General features: G+C 43.0%; 2 protein-coding genes across 4 annotated transcripts in view; one reads left to right on the top strand and one right to left on the bottom strand.

Moving 5' to 3' along the window:
- Positions 1–4758: 4758 nt before the first annotated feature.
- Positions 4759–13489, top strand: HSPA13 (heat shock protein family A (Hsp70) member 13). The gene is made up of 5 exons (XM_032680515.1): positions 4759–4865; positions 6266–6606; positions 8242–8455; positions 9006–9173; positions 10054–13489. Exons 1-5 carry the CDS (start codon positions 4841–4843, stop codon positions 10722–10724), a joined length of 1419 nt encoding a protein of 472 aa, XP_032536406.1. The 5' UTR covers positions 4759–4840; the 3' UTR covers positions 10725–13489.
- A 2181-nt stretch (positions 13490–15670) lies between these two features.
- The window catches only part of LOC116783137 (multidrug resistance-associated protein 1-like), a 32450-nt gene continuing 26844 nt past the window's right edge, over positions 15671–21276 (bottom strand). For all 3 annotated transcript variants that reach the window (XM_032680434.1, XM_032680437.1, XM_032680435.1), the window contains 6 exons: positions 20839–20940; positions 19817–19960; positions 19031–19189; positions 17789–17955; positions 16588–16782; positions 15671–16134 (listed from right to left, as the gene is read on the bottom strand). In XM_032680434.1, the coding sequence (XP_032536325.1) occupies positions 16023–16134; positions 16588–16782; positions 17789–17955; positions 19031–19189; positions 19817–19960; positions 20839–20940 (879 nt within the window). In that variant the 3' untranslated portion in view covers positions 15671–16022. The remainder of the gene's footprint in view (positions 16135–16587; positions 16783–17788; positions 17956–19030; positions 19190–19816; positions 19961–20838; positions 20941–21276) is intronic.

Genomic DNA, 21276 nt, shown 5'->3' on the forward strand with positions numbered 1-21276 from the left:
CAGAGAGACCTTGACTCCACTCTCCATCTCCAAAGTGGATCCAAATCCTTCTCTCCCTTCCTTCTTTGCAGTGGAAAAGCATAGTTTGATCATACTGGGTTGCTGGGATCACACTGTGCTTTGACCATATCCCAGCGCTCCGTGTTTCAGTTTTAGACAGTGGCTTTAAGATGACTGAGACAGTGCAGAAAGCACTCACTGAGTAAACCCTAGAAAGAGGAAGTCCAGTTTTGTATAACAGCAGGAAAGAGGATGTTTTGCAAACTCAATTCCCTTTCCTCCAAGTGTGAGGATACCGCTGATGCAAAGCATCCTACAAAACGAAAACAAGCTGTATTTGATTCCACGCACACCGAATGCTTGAACTGTGTTTAGCACACCACAGGTCTGTGGTTTGAGCAGTACTCCCCAGTGTAGCAGGATTTTTCCTGCAGACACCAGTTCACATCTGATGGGAGACCGTTTTAAAACCAGCCTCTGCTCTTACATTGTAAGAACAACTCTCTCCCTCAAGCTACTTGCAGACAAAAACATGTTTACCTCCACCTATCAAAGCACCAGGGGAAAAGAACAGCCCCTTGAAGGAAATTAATCCCTGAAAACCGTTTGAAATGTTATAAACAGCTTACTACCAGAGTGAACAGATGCACTAAGAAGGATAAACAAGCATTTGGCTGAGACCCTCTGAGGGCGTCAGCTGCACGCCCCCATTACACTCAAGCCAGTGGAAGGCGAATGTTGGGGGCCCGGTGGGTGGTGGCCAAGGGCTAGTGGATGTGGCACAGCTGGCACAGCCCAGGTATCCAAACCAGCAGGCAGCAGAGGCTGCTCAGACTATCAGCCAGCGTCACTGCAGCACCTCTCTCACCATCACTCAGCTTTATCACAGAGATTGGCTTTTTCAAAGCATTTTTACGGGTCTGAACTTGCACTGCCCACCCTCAGGCCAGGATGCTCAACATGGCCGCATGTGCCTTGCCTGCTGTTACAGGGAAGTGGATAAAGCACATTGCTTCAGGAAAATAGACCAGCCTTTCAGTGTCTGTCCTCAACCACGTTTATGCTTTCCCCATGAGGCAGTCTGCAGGGCGGGGGCTATCCAAAGCTTTCCCCTCCCAGTCAAATATGCCTCTCCTTCTATTGACAAATGAATATTCAATTATTCTGTACAAAATCAAGCCATTTTCTCCAGAAACGCTGAATGTTCCCTTCTGCTCCTGAACAACCCAGGGTGGGTGTAGCACTCCCTCAGATAACAGAGGAAAATAGAAACAGGTCTCACTCTTATGAATGAGAGTTCTGTGAGGGTGGGTAAAAGAAGCTGATGCAGAAGACTCTGTGGTAATGCCCAAGAACACAACGACAAACTCACTAGGATTAGTTCTGCCTACTGTGTGGATGCAAGAGAAGTCTGGCATCTCCGTGCAGAGTCCAGGAGCATCCATGAGCAGGTCCTAACAGGTCACGGAGAAGATGTGGGGAAAAAAAAAATTAGACACTTCTGGAATTCATCTAAGCATAGGTACTGAAGACCAAATGTTGCCTTCAAGGGACTACAGAGTATGTACAGTGGATTGAGCCTTCAAACTACACAAAAGCCCAAAACAGATGCAGGGGAGTCAGTGGCTTCTGAAGAAGTTTCTGCTGCAGGGCAGAAAGCCTGTTGAGATGCTCTCCTTGATTTGACTCCCAGGCAGGTGGCCCGTGCTGTGTAATCCTGCAGGGAACAGCCAGGCCTCCAGGGAGTCAGTCAGGTGAGGAGGCCTTGACTGATACGCTGAATTCATTAAGCAGCTTTGCTCTGGAGAAACAGAATGGAAACTATATAGGAAAGGGCATTTGAGTTCTGTCCTTCAGTTGGAATCAGGTTATCCCGACGTCTTTCAGAGGTTTAACCTCAAGGACAAAACCCAAAGCCTAGCCTAAGCTTTAGAAAAGGAAGAAATCTCTGAAATGAGGCTTTGCTTTAGTATTTTTTTAAAAACATCCCTACTTATCTGCACTCTGCCACGTGATATTTCAGATGGCTCCTATGTGTTAAAAAAGCTTGCCATTAAATATCAAAATTATGAGCAAAATCCAGTTTGATTGTATGTCCTGTTTATACTAAACTTTTTTCTGATCACCACAGAGAGTTGCACAAAAAACAAAGTGCCCACTCATGAGTTATATGAGTGAAGAAATACTGTAAACAATGATTACAAGTTTCCCCCCACTTGAGAATGAGCACAATTACAATGGTCCCAACTTCAAGAAACATGATTAAAATATCCAACTCTTACATATGGAATAGAAATTAGTTACCTATGTAATTAGAAAACAGTCAGATCATGAGTCATTAAGGAGGCTGAATGGCTTAACCTCCTCTTCCCTTACCATGGAGTTTCCACCTTCTCACGTCAAGAACAAAGCACAACACTGTAACTGTGTTAACCATAAGTGGAGGATGCATACCTTTTACCCTGTTAAGTTAAAGTGGTGCCACTTTTTTGTACATAGAAGAAGTTTTTGAGAAGTAAGCTCCTGGGAATTACTTTTGGGTTATGTGTCTTTCCATCACTCAGGAGAAACAGAGGTGCTAAAGATGGTAACTGCAATGGAACATAGTCTAACTTTTCTCCCACTATACTATTTGCTAACAGCTATTCATTTACAAATATTTTCTAATAAAAAGCATCTATATTAAGCTACATTAAATTAATTTCTGCCTGAAACAGAAACCTTATCTGGAAGAGCCTGCCAATCCTTTACTGCTTATGAGAGCAGAGCATAGGAGAGAGAGAGCTGACAAGAAGAGAACATACATTGTACTTGACATTGTATTTCTTGGAGTGATTACCACTTCTGCTCCTCCAGGATGCATTTGAGGAGCAGGTTTCACCTGCATTCTCCTTACGTGTCTAAATGTCAGATGAGCAAGAAGGAAATCTCCCCTCGCCATTGACACAGAGAGGTAGAAACTGCCATGGCTGTCTCCCTGTTGAACCATTGCATGTGGACTAATTAGCATAGGAAACGAGAGAATAATTTAACCAATAGGAGGTAGAATACTAATTAATAAGAGAACTAGGTAACTTGTAGCCAATGACCTGTGATTTCTTTGTTTGCTAAAATGTATATATATAAAGTTTTGAGAATCAGTGTGCTTGATATGTGGAAAACCTTGACCACTACACAGAGTAAACAATGTCTCCTTTCTACACCTGACTCTTGCCCTCATTTAGAGAGTCCCTACATTGGAAACAGGAGCAGATGAAACACAAGTGCTCTGCCACTGCTTAACATGTTGGATTAAAAGCCCTTCCCAGGTCCCGGGACAGGCACTGAGAGCAAAGGTCAGGTCCCCGAGCAGGGGTTTCCTTGTCCACAGACACAGCACCCGGTGCTTTTCCACATCACCCCCAGTGTGCAGCAGCCAGACCCAGTGACTGCCTCTGAACTGACATGGCAGATGCCCACCTGGCCTTGGCTCCGAAATAGGAATGTCAGTGTGGGAACATGACTGGGGCTAAAAAGATAATGATTTGGAAACCATAAGGGAAAATACGTTTGCTACTCCCTGGTTGGAGCGCAGTCAGCACACCCGACCTCCCCCACAAAATACAAACCAAGGGGGACTAATTGGAGGGTAGAGCGGAGTGGAGACACTGCAGCCAGACTCTGTCAAAACCCTTGCAAAGGAGGGAACTTTCTAGCTGATCAGCTGCTCAGCAGCTGAAAACCAAGGGAAATAAAGGAAGATGTCCTGCTGTTGAGCCAGCAACTGTGGCAAAATCCCTGTCCTTGGACAGACACGTCCCCATCGCAAGGGTATCTAAGTACTGAGATATCCATCCCCAATTTACAACCACTTCTGACTAAGTATGCATGGCTAAAGTCACTCAACCTCCACCTAAACGTAAAGAAATAGTATAAAAGTAAGTTAAGAATGGGGAGAAGTTAGAGAAGACTGCATCACAACCTCTGGGATCAGTCGGTGAGCTGAACCTCTCTTCTCCCTCATAGGGACACCTATTGGGTAAGAGCTGTGCTGTGTGTACTGAATGATCATCTCATGCTAATTTTTATTAGGGATTTTATTAGGGTGGCTTGTCTGTATATTGCCTTGAATTAGTATATTGTCTTGAATACGTTTTTGCAGTCAGATACTGTCACCGGCAGTGCTGGAACCTTTACCTGTCATTATCACATTATCAGAGTTATTGTGTACACTGTTAACGTGAGTCCTATAATGGTGCTGGCAGTGGGTAAAGGTGTGGAGGCCCGGGCGGGGTCTCTCTGTTTGGTGTGTGACCCTTGGTAATTCAGGGGAAGCGCCGCTGATCCAGTGCAGAGTGCCCGTGACAGCGTGGGACGGACTCGTCGGGCAAAGGGCCTCGCCTTCCCTGGCGCACTCACAGACTGATCAGACACAAAGTGTCTGAGCAAATCTCCCCTTTTCAGTCAGGAATATAACAACTTTTTTGGCTGTGTTTATGAACGGGCTGCTGCCTTCACTCCGCAGCGCCACATCCGCGGTCTCTGCCGCCGCTCGCCGGCGGGAGGGCGCGAGCGCAACATGGCGCCGGGGGAGGAACTACCACTCCCAGCAGCCACAGCGACCGCCCCGCCCGGAGATGCGCATGCGCTGCCCCTCCGGCGGCCCGCCCCTCCCCTGCTAACGGGTGACGCCTATTGGCCGATACCCGCCGGAATCGGCGGCGCCGCGATGCGTGCTGGGAGTTGTGGTTCACTCGCCCCGTAGTGGAACGGCGTGAAAAGGGGGGGCGGGGCGCGCGTACTACCGGTCCCGGCGTGCCCCGCGCGGGCCGGAAGGAGCCGTCAGCAGCTGCCGGCAGTCATGGCGGGGCAGATGGCGGTACTGGGTGAGGCGGCGGCGCGGCTGGGACGCGTTTAGGGGGCTTTCGTGGGGGGATTCGCTGGGGCTCTCGCGTCTCTCTGCCGGCGGTATCGCCCCGGGCTGTCTCTCCAGGGTGGCTTGAGCTTCCTGTGCTCGGTGCGTTCCGTTTCGTCCAGTTCTGGGCTCCTCAGTACGGGAGGGACACGGAGCTCCTGGAGCGGGTCCAGCGGAGGGGACAAAGATGATTAAGGGACTGGAGCATCTCTCCTGGGAGGAAAGACTGAGGGAGCTGTCTCTGTTCAGCCTGGAGAAGAGACGACTGAGAGGGGACCTCACCAAGGTCTGTCAGTGTCTGCAGGGAGGTGTCAGGGGAGGGACCAGGCTCTGCTCGGTGATGCCGAGCGATAGGACAAGAGGCAACGGGAGAAACTGATGCACGGGAAGGTCCACCCGAGCGCGGGAACAGATCACCGTGTGCTCTGGGATGACCCTGCTGAGCAGGGAGGTTGGACCAGGTGACCCACTGTGGTCCCTTCCAGCCTGACGCGTTCTGGGATTCTGTTTCAGCCAGAGCGCTCAGTGGTGCATGGTTCAGAAAGTAACAGCCCAGACCTAACCAGGGCTTTCTGACGGGTCTGTTTGAAGCACAGCTGTGACAGCTCTTCCCTGCTGGGAAAAAAGTGCTCAGCCATGTTTTGAAATTTAACCTGTTTAAATTTCTTCTCCAGACTTTGTTTGTTGGTGCTTTTTATTTTCCCCTTCCCCTGAGGCATTACTTTATGCTTGACTTTTGGGTTTCCTCTTGTGCCTGATGATTATAAATAAAATTAAAGGCAAAACTAATCAAACAGCAAACTACTCTGCACTTAAGTCTAACCCTTGATTTAAAGGCACAGAAAATATGCTTTTTGGGAGCTCTGACTGAAACAGAATGAGTCAGCAGGGGTTTGTATCTCCTTATTTTCAGACTTCAGTGAAGCTGGAGGAGGTGTTTGAATTGGGAGTTTGTTGTTTCACTGGGATTTTGTGCAGCCCCATTAATTCTGTGTCCTTTTGGGGTCATTCAAAGGCACTCCCCCCGAAGTATGAATTAGCCTGTGTTATTGAAGTAACTTGCAGAGAGAAAAGGAATTATTACAGTGTGGTGATATTTTTGAGTTTGCCTTCTCTCTTGGGCTTTCTTTTTTTCATCAGTTTAGTATTTAATGGCTGAGATTTTTGACAGCCACTCTCTGTTCAATTAAGAGACCTGAATTTGCTGGTGACCTTTGAAGAAATTAAAAACTAATTAGGGAGCTGAACAGGCTCCAGTGTGTGAAATAAAACCGCAGGAGGTGCAGAGTGTGACACCGTGCCATTTGCACTGACTGACAGCTTTGCAGCAGGAGATCCTCTAACCCTGTTTTTCACCACTCTGTGTTTCAGGCTCTGCTGTTCTGGCTCTCCTGTTGGCCAGCTACCTGGCACAGCAGTACTTGCCCATGCCTACCCCCAGAGTCCTTGGGATCGACCTTGGCACCACTTACTGCTCCGTCGGAGTCTTCCTGCCTGGAATAGGAGAGGTGAAGGTCATTGCAGATGAGAATGGGCACAAAAGCATCCCAAGTGTGGTCTCCTTCACAGACAGAGGGGTGTATGTGGGATATGATGCACTGGAGCTGGCTGATGCCAACCCTCAGAACACCATATATGATGCCAAGAGATTCATTGGGAAAATCTTCACTTTGGAAGAACTGAAAAATGAAAGCAGCAGGTATCCCTTTAAGGTAAGCAGCATCTTCAGTTCCCTCCAGGCAGGAAGCTGTAGGACACAGTCCAGGCTGGGGGATGAGCAGCCCTGCTGAGAAGGACTTGGGGTTCTGGTGGGTGAGAGGCTGGACATGACCCAGCCATGTGCACTGGGAGTCCAGAAACCGGTCATGTCCCAGGCTGCATCCAGAGCAGTGTGGGCAGCAGGGGAGGGAGGGGATTCTGCCCCTCTGCTCTGCTCTGCTGAGACCCCACCTGCAGTGCTGCCTCCAGCTCTGGGGTCCCCAGCACAGGAAGACATGGAGCTGTTGGAGCGAGTCCAGAGGAGGCACCAAGTTGATTAGAGGGGTGGAGCACCTCTCCTGTGAGGAAAGGCTGAGAGAATTGGGATTGTTCAGCCTGGAAAAGAGAAGGCTTTGAGGTGACCGAATTATAGTCTTCCAGTAGCTGAAGGGAGCCTTCAAGGAAGGTAGAGAGAGACTATTTACAAGGGCATGTAGTGACAGGACAGGGGAGAATGGCTTCAAAATGGAAAAGAGCAGGTTTAGATGAGATATTAGGAAGAAATTCTTTGCTGTGAGGGTGGTGAGGCACTGGAACAGGTTGCCCAGAGAAGGTGTGGCTGTCCCATCCCTGGGAGTGTTCAAGGCCAGGTTGGATGGAGCTCTGAGCAACCTGGTCTAGTGGAAGGTGTCCCTGCCCACGGCAGGGGATTGGAACGAGATGAGCTTTAAGGTCCCTTCCACCCCAGGCCATTCTGTGATTCTGTGACACTTGAAATTTGTGTGGGTGATCAACTTGTCAGACCTTGAGTCATTTGGCTAAATCTACCTGAAAACCATGAGAGATATCCAGAGAGGGGAAGGAAATGGTTGTGGAAGTCATGTACCCCTGCACAAGAGCTGACAGTGATTTTCCATAAAACCCTGGTTTTTCCTACAAGGAAATGTGTGTCTGGGTAGCCTTCCAGCCCCTTCTCTGGAAGGATAAATTTCAACTTGAAATGCTAACTGTACTTTGCTGAAACTTCACTTCTCCCTTGAAATTCTAAAAAAAAAGATTAAATAAAAGTTTAAAAGTCGCATCTCTGCCCCAGCGCTTTTTTTTCGTCTACCACTTTTCTAGTGCTTACTTGACCAGCAGCAGGTCTTGAAAGCTGCTTTTTACTAAAAAAAAGTATTGCATTAATTGAACATGGTGCAGAATTTGCTGAAAACAGACCAATTTTCAGGTCCTGCAAATAGTTTCTGAATTTTTACTTCTTAAGAGAAGCTGTTCCAGTACCAGGCTGTTTGCTTCCTTTCAGAAAGAAGAAGTGGTGGGAAGCTTTATCAGTAGGGTAACCTAATGATTAAAAAGCATAACTTCTGTCTTTGTGGTGTTGAAATGGATTACACAGTTGCTAGGTCTTAACTTCTTTTGATGTGTCTTACTGTGGTTCAGTGGGTGTCACTTGTGTGGATATACTTGGACCCCTTAAGTGGCATGTTTTCTATAATTCTGCAAGTCAAGAAATTAGTGTGATCTAGGAAGTGGCAAAAGCACATTTGTATTTTTGCAGATTAAAGACACTGTGTGCAGATAAAACGTGGTGGGAGCAGGGTGGGGAAAATGACTTCTCACCTGTGGCTTGTGTTGCTTTATCTTTCTAGATTTTCAACAACAACGGATCAGCTGAATTTTCCGTGACAACTAATGGAACCTTTCACGTCACTCCAGAGCAGATTGGCTCCCAGCTGCTGCTGAAGCTGAAGAGAATGGCAGAAGCCAACCTTGGCATGCCCATTTCCAAGGCAGTCATGTCTGTGCCAGCAGAGTTTGATGAAAGGCAACGGAATGCTACCGTTAAGGCAGCTAACCTTGCAGGTGATGTATTCCAGTGTTTTTCTAGGAAACCTTCAGGTCTGTTTCCCTAACAGCAAGGTCTTTGGGGAGGATATAGAAACAGTGAATCAGTGATAGAGAAGCTTAGAATGTATTCAGTTTCCAAGTCCCAGGAGGTGCAACTGGGTAATGCAGACATAGGTGTCTGGAAGAAGGAAGTTTTGCTTTGGGGAAAATAGAGTTTTTGGTAATCTCCAAATAGGGAGACTATATAGAGCACCCTTCGGCAATAACAGAAACAGAATGTATGAAGTTAAGGCTCCTTAGCAAGGTTTGTCCAGAAGAAATGTATTTGGGCAAATGGTGGTTCATGACTTTGCCCTGATGCTGAAGCAGTACTACTTCAGGATTAAATAAGGAAAGGAGTTAATTGGGTATTACCCCCAGAAAACTACTTCCCTTGGATCTGATATTTAACTTAAAATGAATCTGGTTTAAAAAAAATAAAATAATGGCAAATGTCATTCTGATGTGAGAACTGCAGTTTTCTGAAGTGTACCTGACTGTTGCTTCTTGTTTCTACTCTTTGCAGGGCTGAGGGTTTTGCGAGTAATCAGTGAGCCCACAGCTGCAGCTATGGCTTATGGACTCCACAAAGTTGATGTGTTTAATGTTCTGGTGGTGGATTTGGGTGGAGGAACTTTGGATGTGTCTCTGTTGAACAAGATGGGAGGGATGTTCTACACACGAGCCATGGCAGGTGAGAAAAATCCTTTTGTTTCTGAAGGAGTGGGAGGAAAGGTGCATATGAAGTTGCCGTTGGAGGAGCTTTCTAAAACCTACCAGTTGTGTCATAAAATGTTCTCCCAATGCATTCTCTGCTGCTTTTCATGCAGAATTAGGTTTGTGACTGGTTTCAGTGAGTAAGATCACAGAGTCACAGGTTTTGGCTGACTCAAGGGGTAAGTCATGGTTTCATTTTATCCACAGCTGTCAACTTCTGTGCCCACTAATAACGTTCTGGTGCATGTTACAGTTACTTTGACTGGGCTTTTGCAGGGCTAGGGTTGTTACAAATCTTCCTGTTACCTCTGTCCAGAGTAGGAATACTTGGCAAATCATTGACCAGGGCTGAAAAGCATCCCGGCTTTGTGTTTTGGTGCCAGCTCAGTGGAGCGGGTTTTGGGAATGCCCATGCCCAGAAGTAAGTTCTGTGATTCCTGTGTCATCACTCGGCACAGAGGCAAGTGGCAGCAATATTTAGTCAGACTGTAGTGAGTGCACGACTGCCTTTCAGATGACTTGGGTGCAGACAGGTCTGAGGTGCAGTGCCAACCTTGATGAGCAAGTTTTGATGTGAGCAGCTGCTGTAAGAGTGGAACAGCAAGGAAGATTCAGCAGCTTCATTCTGATTTATTTAGACAGAGGTCCACTGAGTAAATTCCTGTTCTCAGTCAAACCAATGGAAATTTTTATCCATCATTTGTTCTTCAGGGGACAACAATTTTGTCTGTTTTCACAGCTCTGTGAGCTCTTTTGCTTGCATGATTGTTCTGGTCCTTGAGCACCACCTCCCATTAAAGAAGGTGCATGCTGCTTTGAAAGTGATGAGTCTGATGCCTTCTGTTCTGATCTTTCAGGTAACAACAAACTTGGAGGACAGGATTTCAATCAGAGGTTGATGCTGTATTTGTATGATCACCTCCGTCAAACATACGGTTCTCTGCCAACCCGAAAGGAAGAGATTCACCGCCTCAGACAGGCTGTGGAAGCAGTTAAATTAAATCTGACTGTTCATGAGGCAGCTACACTAAGTGTGGTGTTGACTCTGCCAGAAAACAGGCTTACCAAAGAACTTCCAAAAAGTCAGGTAAAACCAAACAGTGCGCTAAAAGGTGAGACTCCACAAAAAACAAGAGACCTGAACAGTCTTGGAGACACTTCCGAAGTAGAGAACGGCTTTGTTGAAGTTGTGTTTGAAATGGAAATCTCTCGGAAGCTGTTTGAGAGGTTAAATGGAGACCTTTTTGAGAAGATTCTTGTGCCCATTGAACAAGTGTTGCAGGATGGCCATGTAGACAAAGGAGAAGTGGATGAAATTGTGTTAGTCGGTGGCTCCACACGGATTCCCCAAATACGTAAAGTTATTCGGGACTTCTTTGGGAAGGAGCCCAACACCTCTGTAGATCCTGACCTGGCAGTTGTGACGGGTGTAGCCATCCAAGCAGGAATTGTTGCAGGGTCCTGGCCTCTTCAAGTCAGTGCCATAGAAATCCCTAATAAGAATTTACGGAAGACTAATTTTAACTGAAAAGAAACTCTTCCCAATTGCATTCCAGCTCTCCAGAAGTGTGCTCTGAAGGTGCACACTCATCTGACTGGCAGTGGAGCCTAATCTTAGCTGTATTCTATTTCATTTTTATCTGTTCCAGTGAGGTGTTACTGGACACCTACCTGTGTTAAAGCTTGATGTTACTTTAATGGTACAAACGAGTTCTGAAGTGTGCTGTATTTACTTGGAGATTGTCTATTGGATGAAAATGCTAGTGATGACACACCCACATTTTCTTGCTAAATTTTGTTAGCAAATCCTGGAGAGGTGTGTGTTTAAAATATAAAGGGACTGTGACCAAAGGTTTGAGATAATGTGGTACTGTAGGTATTCCCAGGTCCAATATATTTACTTTGACTGTGAAGCAGTGTTAACGCACAGAGCACTGGCAGTGCTCAGCTTACATTTATTTATTAGATTGAGCCATTTGAGCATTTAAGCACCTTTCTAAAAGGCATGTTGCAGCTTGAATGAGACTTAGGCATTCACTTGATTCTTCTGCTGTTCATAACAGCATAATGGTATTGCTGAGGCTCTATGGAGAATTGTCTCATGTTTCGGGAAACCTTATTGAAAACGTAGCTCTTGCCAACATAGTTACTTGATGTGTCTCCAAGGCCTTAATTCCTGATCTGGCTGTCATGGTTAACACACAGGTGCTGCTGTTCTACCACTGATGTTCTCCACAGAGATATTCATACCTCCCCTGCCTTGTTTTAAAACTGCAGTAATTTTATGTATCTCAAAGCCACACTTGTCTGTCTACCCTTGAATTCGACCAATACAGATTTCACTGTTGTTCATCTGCAAGTGTGTGGTGTCTTTCCCCTGATGGACCCCAAGCCATCCTGTCCTCAGGGAGAAAGTGTGGGACAGAAGTGTGGGACTTCATCCATGGCCTGGATGAAGTCTAGTTCCTGTAATCCTAGTAAATGAAAATTGACCCAACTCCTTCATACTTTTTAGCTCATATCTCTGGATTAAGTTTTGTCATGTCCTCACTCTAAACTGAACAGAGGTTGTAGCTGTCCTATTGGGAAGAAAACAGTGTGTGTACCTTGGGGTTTGAGGTGGCACTTCTTAGGACTCTGTTTTAGACAAATAGTTTGCTATCCAGCTATCTTGAAAATGCATGAGGAGAAAAAAATACTGATCTGAAAAAAAACCCTAATTGGTGACAGTTCTACTCTCTTTGGAGGAATAAAGCAATACTTAAAGGCAAGTTGAATTCTTTTATCTGTGTAGAAATTTCTATGATAAAAACATGTCATTCAGCCAAGACTGGCTTCAACACCCATCAGCCCAGTCTTCACCAGGTAAGTTCTAGTAACAGGTGGTTCTAAGCATTTTCTTGTCTTCTCCAGAATAATTTTGTTTGTATTAAACCTTGCCAAAAGTTAATGTGGGGCTTAGATTTATTGTTTTAACCTATGACTATATTAAAATAGGCTTATTACTCTCTTGGCAGTAGACCTGATTTATGGCACTGCCATAAATCAGTTGTGCTGACTCAGCTGTTTGCGTAGCTATTGTCTAAACGTATCTTTGAAGTAATCCAATTAAAAACCTCTTAAATTGAATCATAGCTGCACACAGCATTCCATCAACATTGTTTAACTTGACAGAGGATTCCCGAAATACTGCTAACATCTGTTTCATTTCCCTGAGTTGAAGGCCAAAGTGATTTTTTTTTTTTTTATCTGAGGATTCTTTTTCCCTTTGTGCCTCTTTGAAAGTGACCCCATCTAAGTCCATATGGAACTTCCAGTAGCTAAAACTCCTGCAGTGAAAGAAGTGCCTTTCCAGGGAAACTATGGATGAATGCCAGTTGGTACAGTCCTCAGCTGCTGTTTGGGGCCTTTGCTTTGCAGATATAAATGTGTTCAACATACATTCCAATGTCTTTGGAATCATTGTGACCTTTGCTTCTGTTGTGCTGTGAATTCATCTCAAAACCTACTGGAGTTACAGTAGGGCTTTAGTCTTCACGTCTTTAATGCACTGTGTAAAACAAGCAGACCTGTGTAAGAACAGAACCACATCACAGTAAGTTAAATGATTAAAAGCTTTTTGCAGTTTTGGGACAAATTGTCCCAAGGAGTGTGGGAGTGACTTTAAACTGATAAACTCTCGAGGCAAATAAATGAAGTACTTTTGTTTGTTTCACATACTCCTTCAGTCTGGAGGAGTTAAATCTCCTTCAGCGTTAATCTGGGAATTGGAAGGGAAGGGTGAGTTGTTTACTTGTAAAAAAAAAAAATTCACAAAAGGATATTTATTCAGATTTCTATACAGGTTGGGTTTTTTAGTGGACAAATTACTGTACATTGGGTATGTCACAATGCATCCTTATTTATTAAATAACTTTTGAATTCTGCAAATTATTTATTTTGTATTTTTTAATACTGTATTTTGGCACAAACCATTGAATTTTAAAGATGAGTCTGCTGTACTAAGTGGATATTTCCAGGTATGCACATGGGTTGCTTATCAAAAGTCTCTCTTTAAACAAATTGATATTTGAAGGCTGAAATCTTTCTAAAATCCTTGAAATCTACAGTTGCCTGTGGTGTTAGATGTGTAACAAGTTTCTATAGCTTAAGCCTGTTTTGTGAGTTGAAATTCTGAAAGCATTAAGAGGCCTCAACAGTTGTATGTTCCTGAATTGTTTCCCAGTGCAGAGGATGAAATGCATTTTATAAATAACATTTTAGAATGTTTTTAATAAAAGCAGTTTCTATCCCTTCTGAGCCTCATTCTCACTTCTCACAGACCTGCTCTGGTCCTTTTGCTGTCCCACCCTTCCTTTCCCTATCCCAAGGTACCTGGCTGGAAAAGGAGTCCAAGAGTAGCTCCTCAAGTTGGGTCCCTCTCAGGATCTGCAGCCAAGTGAAGGTCACCTGCCCAGGCCCAACAGTCCCAAGCACCTTCTCAGGACTCTGAGCAGGTGGTGGCTCTGTGGGGCAGAGCCTTTCTCACATGGTGGGTGCCTATGAGTGGTCCCTCAGGACAAGACTGGGACCTGGGAGGCTTAGGGGAATTCTTGTTTGGAGGAGAAAGGGCAGAAGGGGCGAGGTGTGCACTGAGCTGACCTGCAGGGCTACATGGCTTTGTGCTGGCAAGGGAGTTGGCTGGTGCTGTGGTGGTTTGGTGGGTTGGGTACTACACAATCTGAGTTAATACTGAACTCAGCCAAGTGGTCCTTCCTTGTTTCTTAGAGTGCCTTTGACATCGGGTGTGTGAGGCGAGGAGAGGCTGCAAACCCTGGGTGATGTGCTTAATGCAAAACTGCCTTTCCCTGCCTACCTAAGTCTGTTAGGTGATTTATTTTGGTAAGCCATTGCTGCATGGGAACAGCAGGAGCATATCATGCTGCTTCTGCCTCTGGTGCACCTCCTTTTACAAAGTTAAATGTGAGGGGTACAGCTTGCTGAAAGAGAAGGAATGTCTACTTGGCTTTGCTGGCACTAGGACAGCATTTTCTTTTCACTGAGACTTTGAAATTGTTCAGTCTGCAGCTCTCCCAGCTGTGGTCTGAAGGGAGTCTGAAGCTGAAAGGCTTTGTCAGCCTGTCAGTAAGCACAGAAAACCCTCCTTCCCACAAATAATACTAAATAAAGAAAGTAAAGATTACCATACACCAATGCCAGTACTCAGATTATTTTCTCTGGACCTTGCAAAAGGGATTGGTCTCTGAGGTACAGAAGTCTACCTCTCCTAGCCTTATGCCTAAAACTTATCACTTATGGAATGGCACTCACTTCAGTTCTTTCCAGTGCCTCTGCAATACTTCAGGTAAGGATAGGTTTGGAGGGGCAGCATGAAAAGGCAGGGAAGGAATGGGGACAAGGTTGGGGGAAGCAGAGCCACAGAAGAGCCTCCCTGGGGCACTGTGAATGTTGCAGGGAAGGTAAATGTGGGCATGAAAACTTTCTGCTCAGTCGGGAAGGTACTGCTGGCCTCATTTGGGAGAAAAAAGAGGAAAAGAGAAGAAAAGCAGAACATTTTTCTGTGTCTTGAGAAATATTTTCTAACACCCGACTCTCCAGGACTTTCAGAACATAATAGCTACTTGGGCTGGCTTGTTCCTAGTCTAAAACCATTATATGCTTCTAATAGTTTTCTGGGAGTGAAAGTATGTTGACTTGTGTTTTGCAGCCAGTTAAACTAGACAGTACTTTGTAATGTACAAGGATAGGCTTGCGTTTTTACCTTCAGGAAAGGAGAGAGAAACCATTCACCTTCACTGCAGTAGAATCACATCTTTGAGGAACTCTCTTCAGAGAGTCCCCACCACCCTTCTAAAACAGCAAATATGTTTTGCTTGCTATTGGGTAAGACGTTAAGATCATACTTGATATAAACTAGGTGTCAATATTAAACTAATGTAACAGGGCTGTAGCCTGGAACTGTATTCAGGTACCTTGGGTTTTTTTTAAAGCAGTTGATGGGGATCTTATCTTAAAAAAATAAGTGAAGTTAGATTACACTCGTTGAGTTGGTATTAAATTGGAAGAGCTTCAGGAACTGTAGTAAAAAGCACATGCACATTTGACTGGCACTTTCAGTAAATGTATATAACCTGTCCTGCTGCTGTAATTAGTATTGAGGTTTACTTTAAAATTTACTAGCAAAGAGGCAGCTGCACCTGACTGTATTTTTCTGGGATTCTTTCACAATGGGATTTTGTAATGCACAATTAGATACATAAGATGTATGGTTTCCAGTTATTCAGAAATCACAAGGTCAAAAGGCACATTTATTGTCTCAAGAACTACCTAAGTATATATGTACATATGCACATCTTAAAAATCAGCCCCAAGTGACATCTGTCTGTATGTCCACACGACAAGCAGCTTTGTTTTTCTTGAATGTGTAATCATAATAAGAATGTATTAACTAAATGAGCATAATGACAGAGCAGCTTAATTAAGTACTATTTTTTAATTAAGATCAACCTGTGAACAGCAAGATTTATTTTTCAATCAGTCTTCATTAGTGCAACAGTTAACCTATGCCATGAAAATTACTGCTTCATCGTGTTGTTCCAGTGCCAACGTGATCAAAAGAAGTGATTCGTATAAAATCTGAAAGTTATTTTAGGAAATCTGATCAATATAAGCAGGTTGTACCTGTAGTAAACAGCAATGCTGCCAGCAGCTCTTGAGTAAGCTCTTAAGTAAGGTATTTTATAAGGAATATAAAATATTGCATCTATATATGGGGAATGCCAGAGATCCCTTGAGTGTTCCTTAAGAATTCATTCATTAGTTTTCTTTATCTTCTTATCCCAGCCTCTGCAACCATTTCAGAAAAGGCACCTTTTCGTTGCAACAAATTCTGTGGTGTATCATATTCTAGAATCCTTCCTGCATCCAGAACAAGCACTCTACAAAAACAGAAAGATAACAGGAGAAGAAAAATCAGATCTTCAACTGTATTTTTCAGTCCTAATACAGATATCTCTGGATAATGGGAAGGCTTACTTAGAAGAAATATAATTGCATTAGTGAATTCATTAGTTCATTCATTCTAAAGCTAGGAACTAGTGTGTTAAAAAAAAACCTTTTGAAAAAGGCATTTTTGCTTAATTGGTAAAAATGCTACAGTATAGTCCATTCACTCTAGAGAATTAAGTGGTCTTACTAGTAGCTTATACCTGTCCCTTAGCAGGAAAATTAGTAAATTAATTCTGTAATTAGAAGGGGGAAGCGGAACACAGGTTATCAATATTTAATTAAAATTGATGCTCATGTCTTTTTTGGTATCTTGGATTACAAAGGTACAAAGACATCAAGGTTAGAAGTGTTGGGAGGGTAAACCTCAGTAAGTGAAAACTTACCTGTCTGAATCTATGACTGTATGTAACCTGTGGGCTATAGTCAATACTGTGCAGCTGTGAAACTCTCTTTTGATGGTGGACTGCACAAAGTTGTCCGTTTCCATGTCAACAGAAGCTGTCGCCTCATCCAGGACCAGGATCTTTGTCTTTCGCAGCAAAGCACGGGCCAGACAGAGCAGCTGCCTCTGCCCAACACTGTTAAAAATATATTTGAGAAGGGCAGGTCAGGCACAAAGAGGAAGGGGAGAACAAGGTAAAGCTGAAATTACTATGAAGCTTATCTGTACTGTCTTTCCTAACAACACTTCCTGAAAAGAACAGTGAAATATGTTCACCTTGTTTTGGAAGTTTTATTTCCTCTTGCTCAGCATATCAATTGTAGTTAAGGTGGGACTTTTCCACACCTGTGACTGAACTTTGTAAACCTAGTCTTGTCTTCAGTTTCTATATTCACATTATAATGGGCACTCTGAGTAAGCCAAATTGAATGCCAAACCCCTTCTTAATAATGTTCAACGTAAAAGTTTGGATACTCCTCTATGTGAGCTGTGCTATGTGCCTCCTAGAACCATCCTCCTGCAAGTGATCTGTCAAAAAAAATTCAGGTTGATATTCAGTACACTCAGGTTGATATTCAGTACACTCAGCATTGAAGACCTGCCCCTTTGCTGCTGAAAGCTTCAGTTTGTGTCTCCTTGAGTTTAGAGTTCTTTCATTTCAAGTGTCACCCTCCTTGCATAATGTTTTACAAGGAAAAACTGAGTTTCTTTGCCTATGCAAATAAAGCAAAGGAATAAGCTCTTTGGAGTTTGGTGGCTTTTGGTTTTGTTGGTTTGGGGTTTTTTGTTGTTGGTTTTTTTTTTTTCCCCTGGTTTGAATTTTTTTTTAAATTAATGAGTACTTTTCTGCCCAAATCTAATTAGGTGCTACATGAATTCCAACACCACACCCCCCTTCTTTACACTTCCTTATTTACTTGAGCTGAAAATAGTCTACTTCCTTGACTTCCCATATACCATAGGACTATACAGTTGTGACCAGTTGGGCACCTCAAAGAAACTCACACAATCAGAATAATTCCACTTAGAATGACAAAAGTGTCACTTTTATCCCGATACTTTCTGAAGTAAACCCTCTGGAAGGAACACATAGTTTTACAGTACTGGAAAATAACTGCAATGGCACTTTCTTGATTATGTACCTGAGATTTTCACCACCTTCTGAAATCTCATGAAGGAGCTTCTTTGGCAGTGACCAGACAAAATCCTTTAAGTCACACAGTTCCAGCACCTCCCACAGTTCAAGATCAGAGTGTTTTCCAAATGGATCCAGATTTGACTGCAGTGTCCCAGAAAACAAGATGGGGTCCTAAATAACAGCAGAATGTGAGTGCACAATTCCAACACAACCCTAAAACAGTCTGCCATAAATCCTTATATAACAGAGGGAACTGGGACAAATAATCTTGGAAATTTTAACAGTCTGAAGCTGGTGAATGGAAGCACAAAAATAATGTGGTGTCTCTGTGAGATGAATTGTTTTTTAGGGTAAAATGTAAAGGGCAAAAGATTCCATGTGCATTCACTGTGCTCCGGTTCTATGGCTGACCACAGACCTGCCCAGCACGTGGCAACAGCCACAAGACATCAGTTATTACTATTGCTAAGTTTCTGAAGCACTGGAGTCTACATCCATGGGCACTGGTAAGTAAAACTGGAAGGCTAAGATTCTAAGTTAAATCTGGTTTGAGACACACAGGAAATATTACTGGGCTTAAAGCTCAAAAAAAGTTAAGAAAAAAACCCAAACCCTTCCTTTGAAAAATGTCAGATAAATTTAACGTCAGTGATGTTAGCATCACCCATGCACAAAAATGTTTGCATGAGTGGCATTCAGGGAAAGTGTAAAAAGTCTCCAGATGGTCATTAAATTTGTGTTCTAGGTTTTACTTTATACTAGAGCATTTCAGTGTAAATCAGTTTGCAAGTATGAACACAATCCTAATGACATGTGAACTAATCTTGAGCTTTCTGTCCTGTTATGGAGTAAGCAGGGACACCTTTACAAAGCAGACTATAGCAGATTAATTTCAATATATATTCCCGACATTCTTCAGACATAATTGGAGGTATTTTAAAATATTTTTGCCCTCAAGTGGAACTTTGGAAACCCTCTATGTAACTATACATATAAAGACTCTGGAGAACATGAGTTATGCTAGCTAGACTGCTAAACTAAGCATGGTATACCAAAACCTAATGTCATGACATACAGTGGTCTCCCTGTTTTGAAGCTTCTTCCACATAAGTCTCAAAATTCTATTGGAGTTTTAAGCCTCTGTCTCCAGGCAGCCTGTGGACTTAGAGGATATAATTTCTCCCAAAAACTGAATGTTTTGTGTTAGTTGAAAAAGAGTAATAGTTATCTCTAAAGCACATCTCACCTGTGGAATAATGTTAAGATTTCCACGCAGGTCATGGAGTCCAATAGTTGATATGTCAATTCCATCAATAATTATTTTGCCTTCACATCCCTCCAGAACTCTAAACAAGCAATTTGTGAGTGTTGATTTACCAGCTCCTGTTCTTCCAACAATTCCAACCTGAAACAGAAAGTTTTATGACAGTGTAACTTTCTATGCTGCATATTTCAGATGAAAAATGATATAGTGAGTTATCTGATACAGTGAATTCAGTTTCACAGCTCTCAATCCAGTTCTCCCTCAGGAGTTGATTCTGTGATTCTGTGACTCTGAACTGTAACAGCCTATGCCTGGTTCAGTGAGAATACTTTTAATTTCCTCTCCCTTTTTTTTCCTGCACTCCTCAGCTCAAACCAAAGACTCTAAACTAGGTCTCGTTTGGTGCTCCTTGATCCCAAGCCCAAAGTTGATTAGCACTAATCTGGCAATGTATTTCTCTGCATAAACATTCAGCACAGGGTATAAGAAGTTTAAATTCAAATTTGGATCTTCTTCCTTCAAACTGCCAAATTCATAAAACTTTACCTCACTTTCATACAAGGATAATAATTTCTACATATTCCTACAAAATACTTTTCCTTTTCGCTTTTGCCTTGTCTTTACTCTCTTCTCCATTTAACATCTTCGCTGTTCAACATCATCTTGCTGCATCTAGTAGTGCAGTCTCCTTATCTGAAATATTTTTGAAGTAGAAAGTTGTGAAACGGAATTTAATACATCCGATTTATTTCTTATTACATACAGTACCTTCTCTTTACTCTGTGTCTGAAAAGAGACATCATTCAGGGCTAAACCAAGATCCTTCCTGTAATGAGCCTTGTAGTTAACAAACTCTATTATTCCTCTATCAGGCCACCCCATCGGTGGTCTTTTAGACATTATCCATGGTTCCTGGAATTAAAACCATCGGTATTTCAGTATACAAGAGTAAAAATGTTACAAGATAAAATACACATATCTTTGAAAATCCCAGCATGTTTAAGGGTAATTCTAATGCAATATAATGGAAGGAGAACCTATTTTCATGAACTCTGGGAAGAAGCATGTGGGGTTGTTTAACAACATCTTACGCACTCATTTAAAAAAGTAAATTCAGTTTAACTTGGTAGCTGCTAATAGTCTAGTATCTGGTACCATCTGACAGGAACTGAACTGAATGTGATGCTTAATCTCCCAGATTTTTAAAATGCATATTCAATGAGAAACATTTTGTTTTCAGGAGTAGGAGAAAACAGAAAGATGTGAACAAAGAAACATAAACATGAGGGAAGGGTAAAAGAGAATGAAGAAGTAAGGGACAGTCTTGTTTGCCTTCATGCTTGACATGGACACTACTTTCAGAAAAGCACAGCAGCCAAGGCAAATTGATTTGAAACAAATGTCTCCCCAGACATGAGGCGAGTACCAATTAAAGGTCAGACAGGCCTCTCTTCCTCTCTCCCCCTCCTCAAATGCTCCTCTTGGCCACATATAACAGAGGGAGTTCACATGAGCCACAGCTACAGTCCTACTACAAAATCTACTGCTACGAATGATGACAAAAAATTTACTGGTCAAAGTAGGAATAAAACTGCTATGACTATAAATGTGCTGAAGAACTACATATTCTCAATGAAAAGAAAAAAAACAGACAATAACCAGACAGCATTTAACAACAATTACCTGCTATTACCACTCACCAATATTAAAGTCAATCTAATTAGTCATTTTCTATGCACAGAAATTAAATATTCAAGATGAAGGCTCAGCATTTCAAGAAGAATGCTCACCTCTTTATCCATTGTTGCATATTCACAAATTCTTTCAATTGAAACTGCATTGGTCTCGATTTCACACGCTCTACGCACCCAAAGATTTAGAATTTGAATTACCTGGGGAAATAGTTACATTGGAGAATGTAGAAATTCGACTCTTGTGAGCTGGCTATGATGTGGATAAGCCATGACAGATAATAGACTCCATAGTTTTTTTTGTATTTCTATTCATTAGTAATGTCAGCTGTGTTTCTGAAGCACTTACCAACAGTGAGAATTTAGACAATGCTAGGCTCCTTACCATCACAAAACTGAAGAAAATTGGATGTTTACTTTCTGTCTACATCATACTTCAGATTTAACTAGCAACTTATCAATAAAATTTATCGTACTTCAAGACACCCTATAGTGTGGTTCTCACATACTACCTTTACAAGGGCAATGCCAAAGCAA

The sequence above is a fragment of the Chiroxiphia lanceolata genome, chromosome 2 (assembly GCF_009829145.1).
Source record: "Chiroxiphia lanceolata isolate bChiLan1 chromosome 2, bChiLan1.pri, whole genome shotgun sequence".
NCBI lineage: Eukaryota > Metazoa > Chordata > Aves > Passeriformes > Pipridae > Chiroxiphia > Chiroxiphia lanceolata.

Excerpts from the sequence above, each read along its gene's own strand:
- HSPA13 (XM_032680515.1), top strand. The coding sequence starts at position 4,841 with ATGGCGGGGCAGATGGCGGTACTGG. Across the intron at positions 4,866-6,265 it reads GGGGCAGATGGCGGTACTGG|GCTCTGCTGTTCTGGCTCTC; the intron begins GTGAGGCGGCGG and ends TCTGTGTTTCAG. Across the intron at positions 8,456-9,005 it reads TAAGGCAGCTAACCTTGCAG|GGCTGAGGGTTTTGCGAGTA; the intron begins GTGATGTATTCC and ends TACTCTTTGCAG.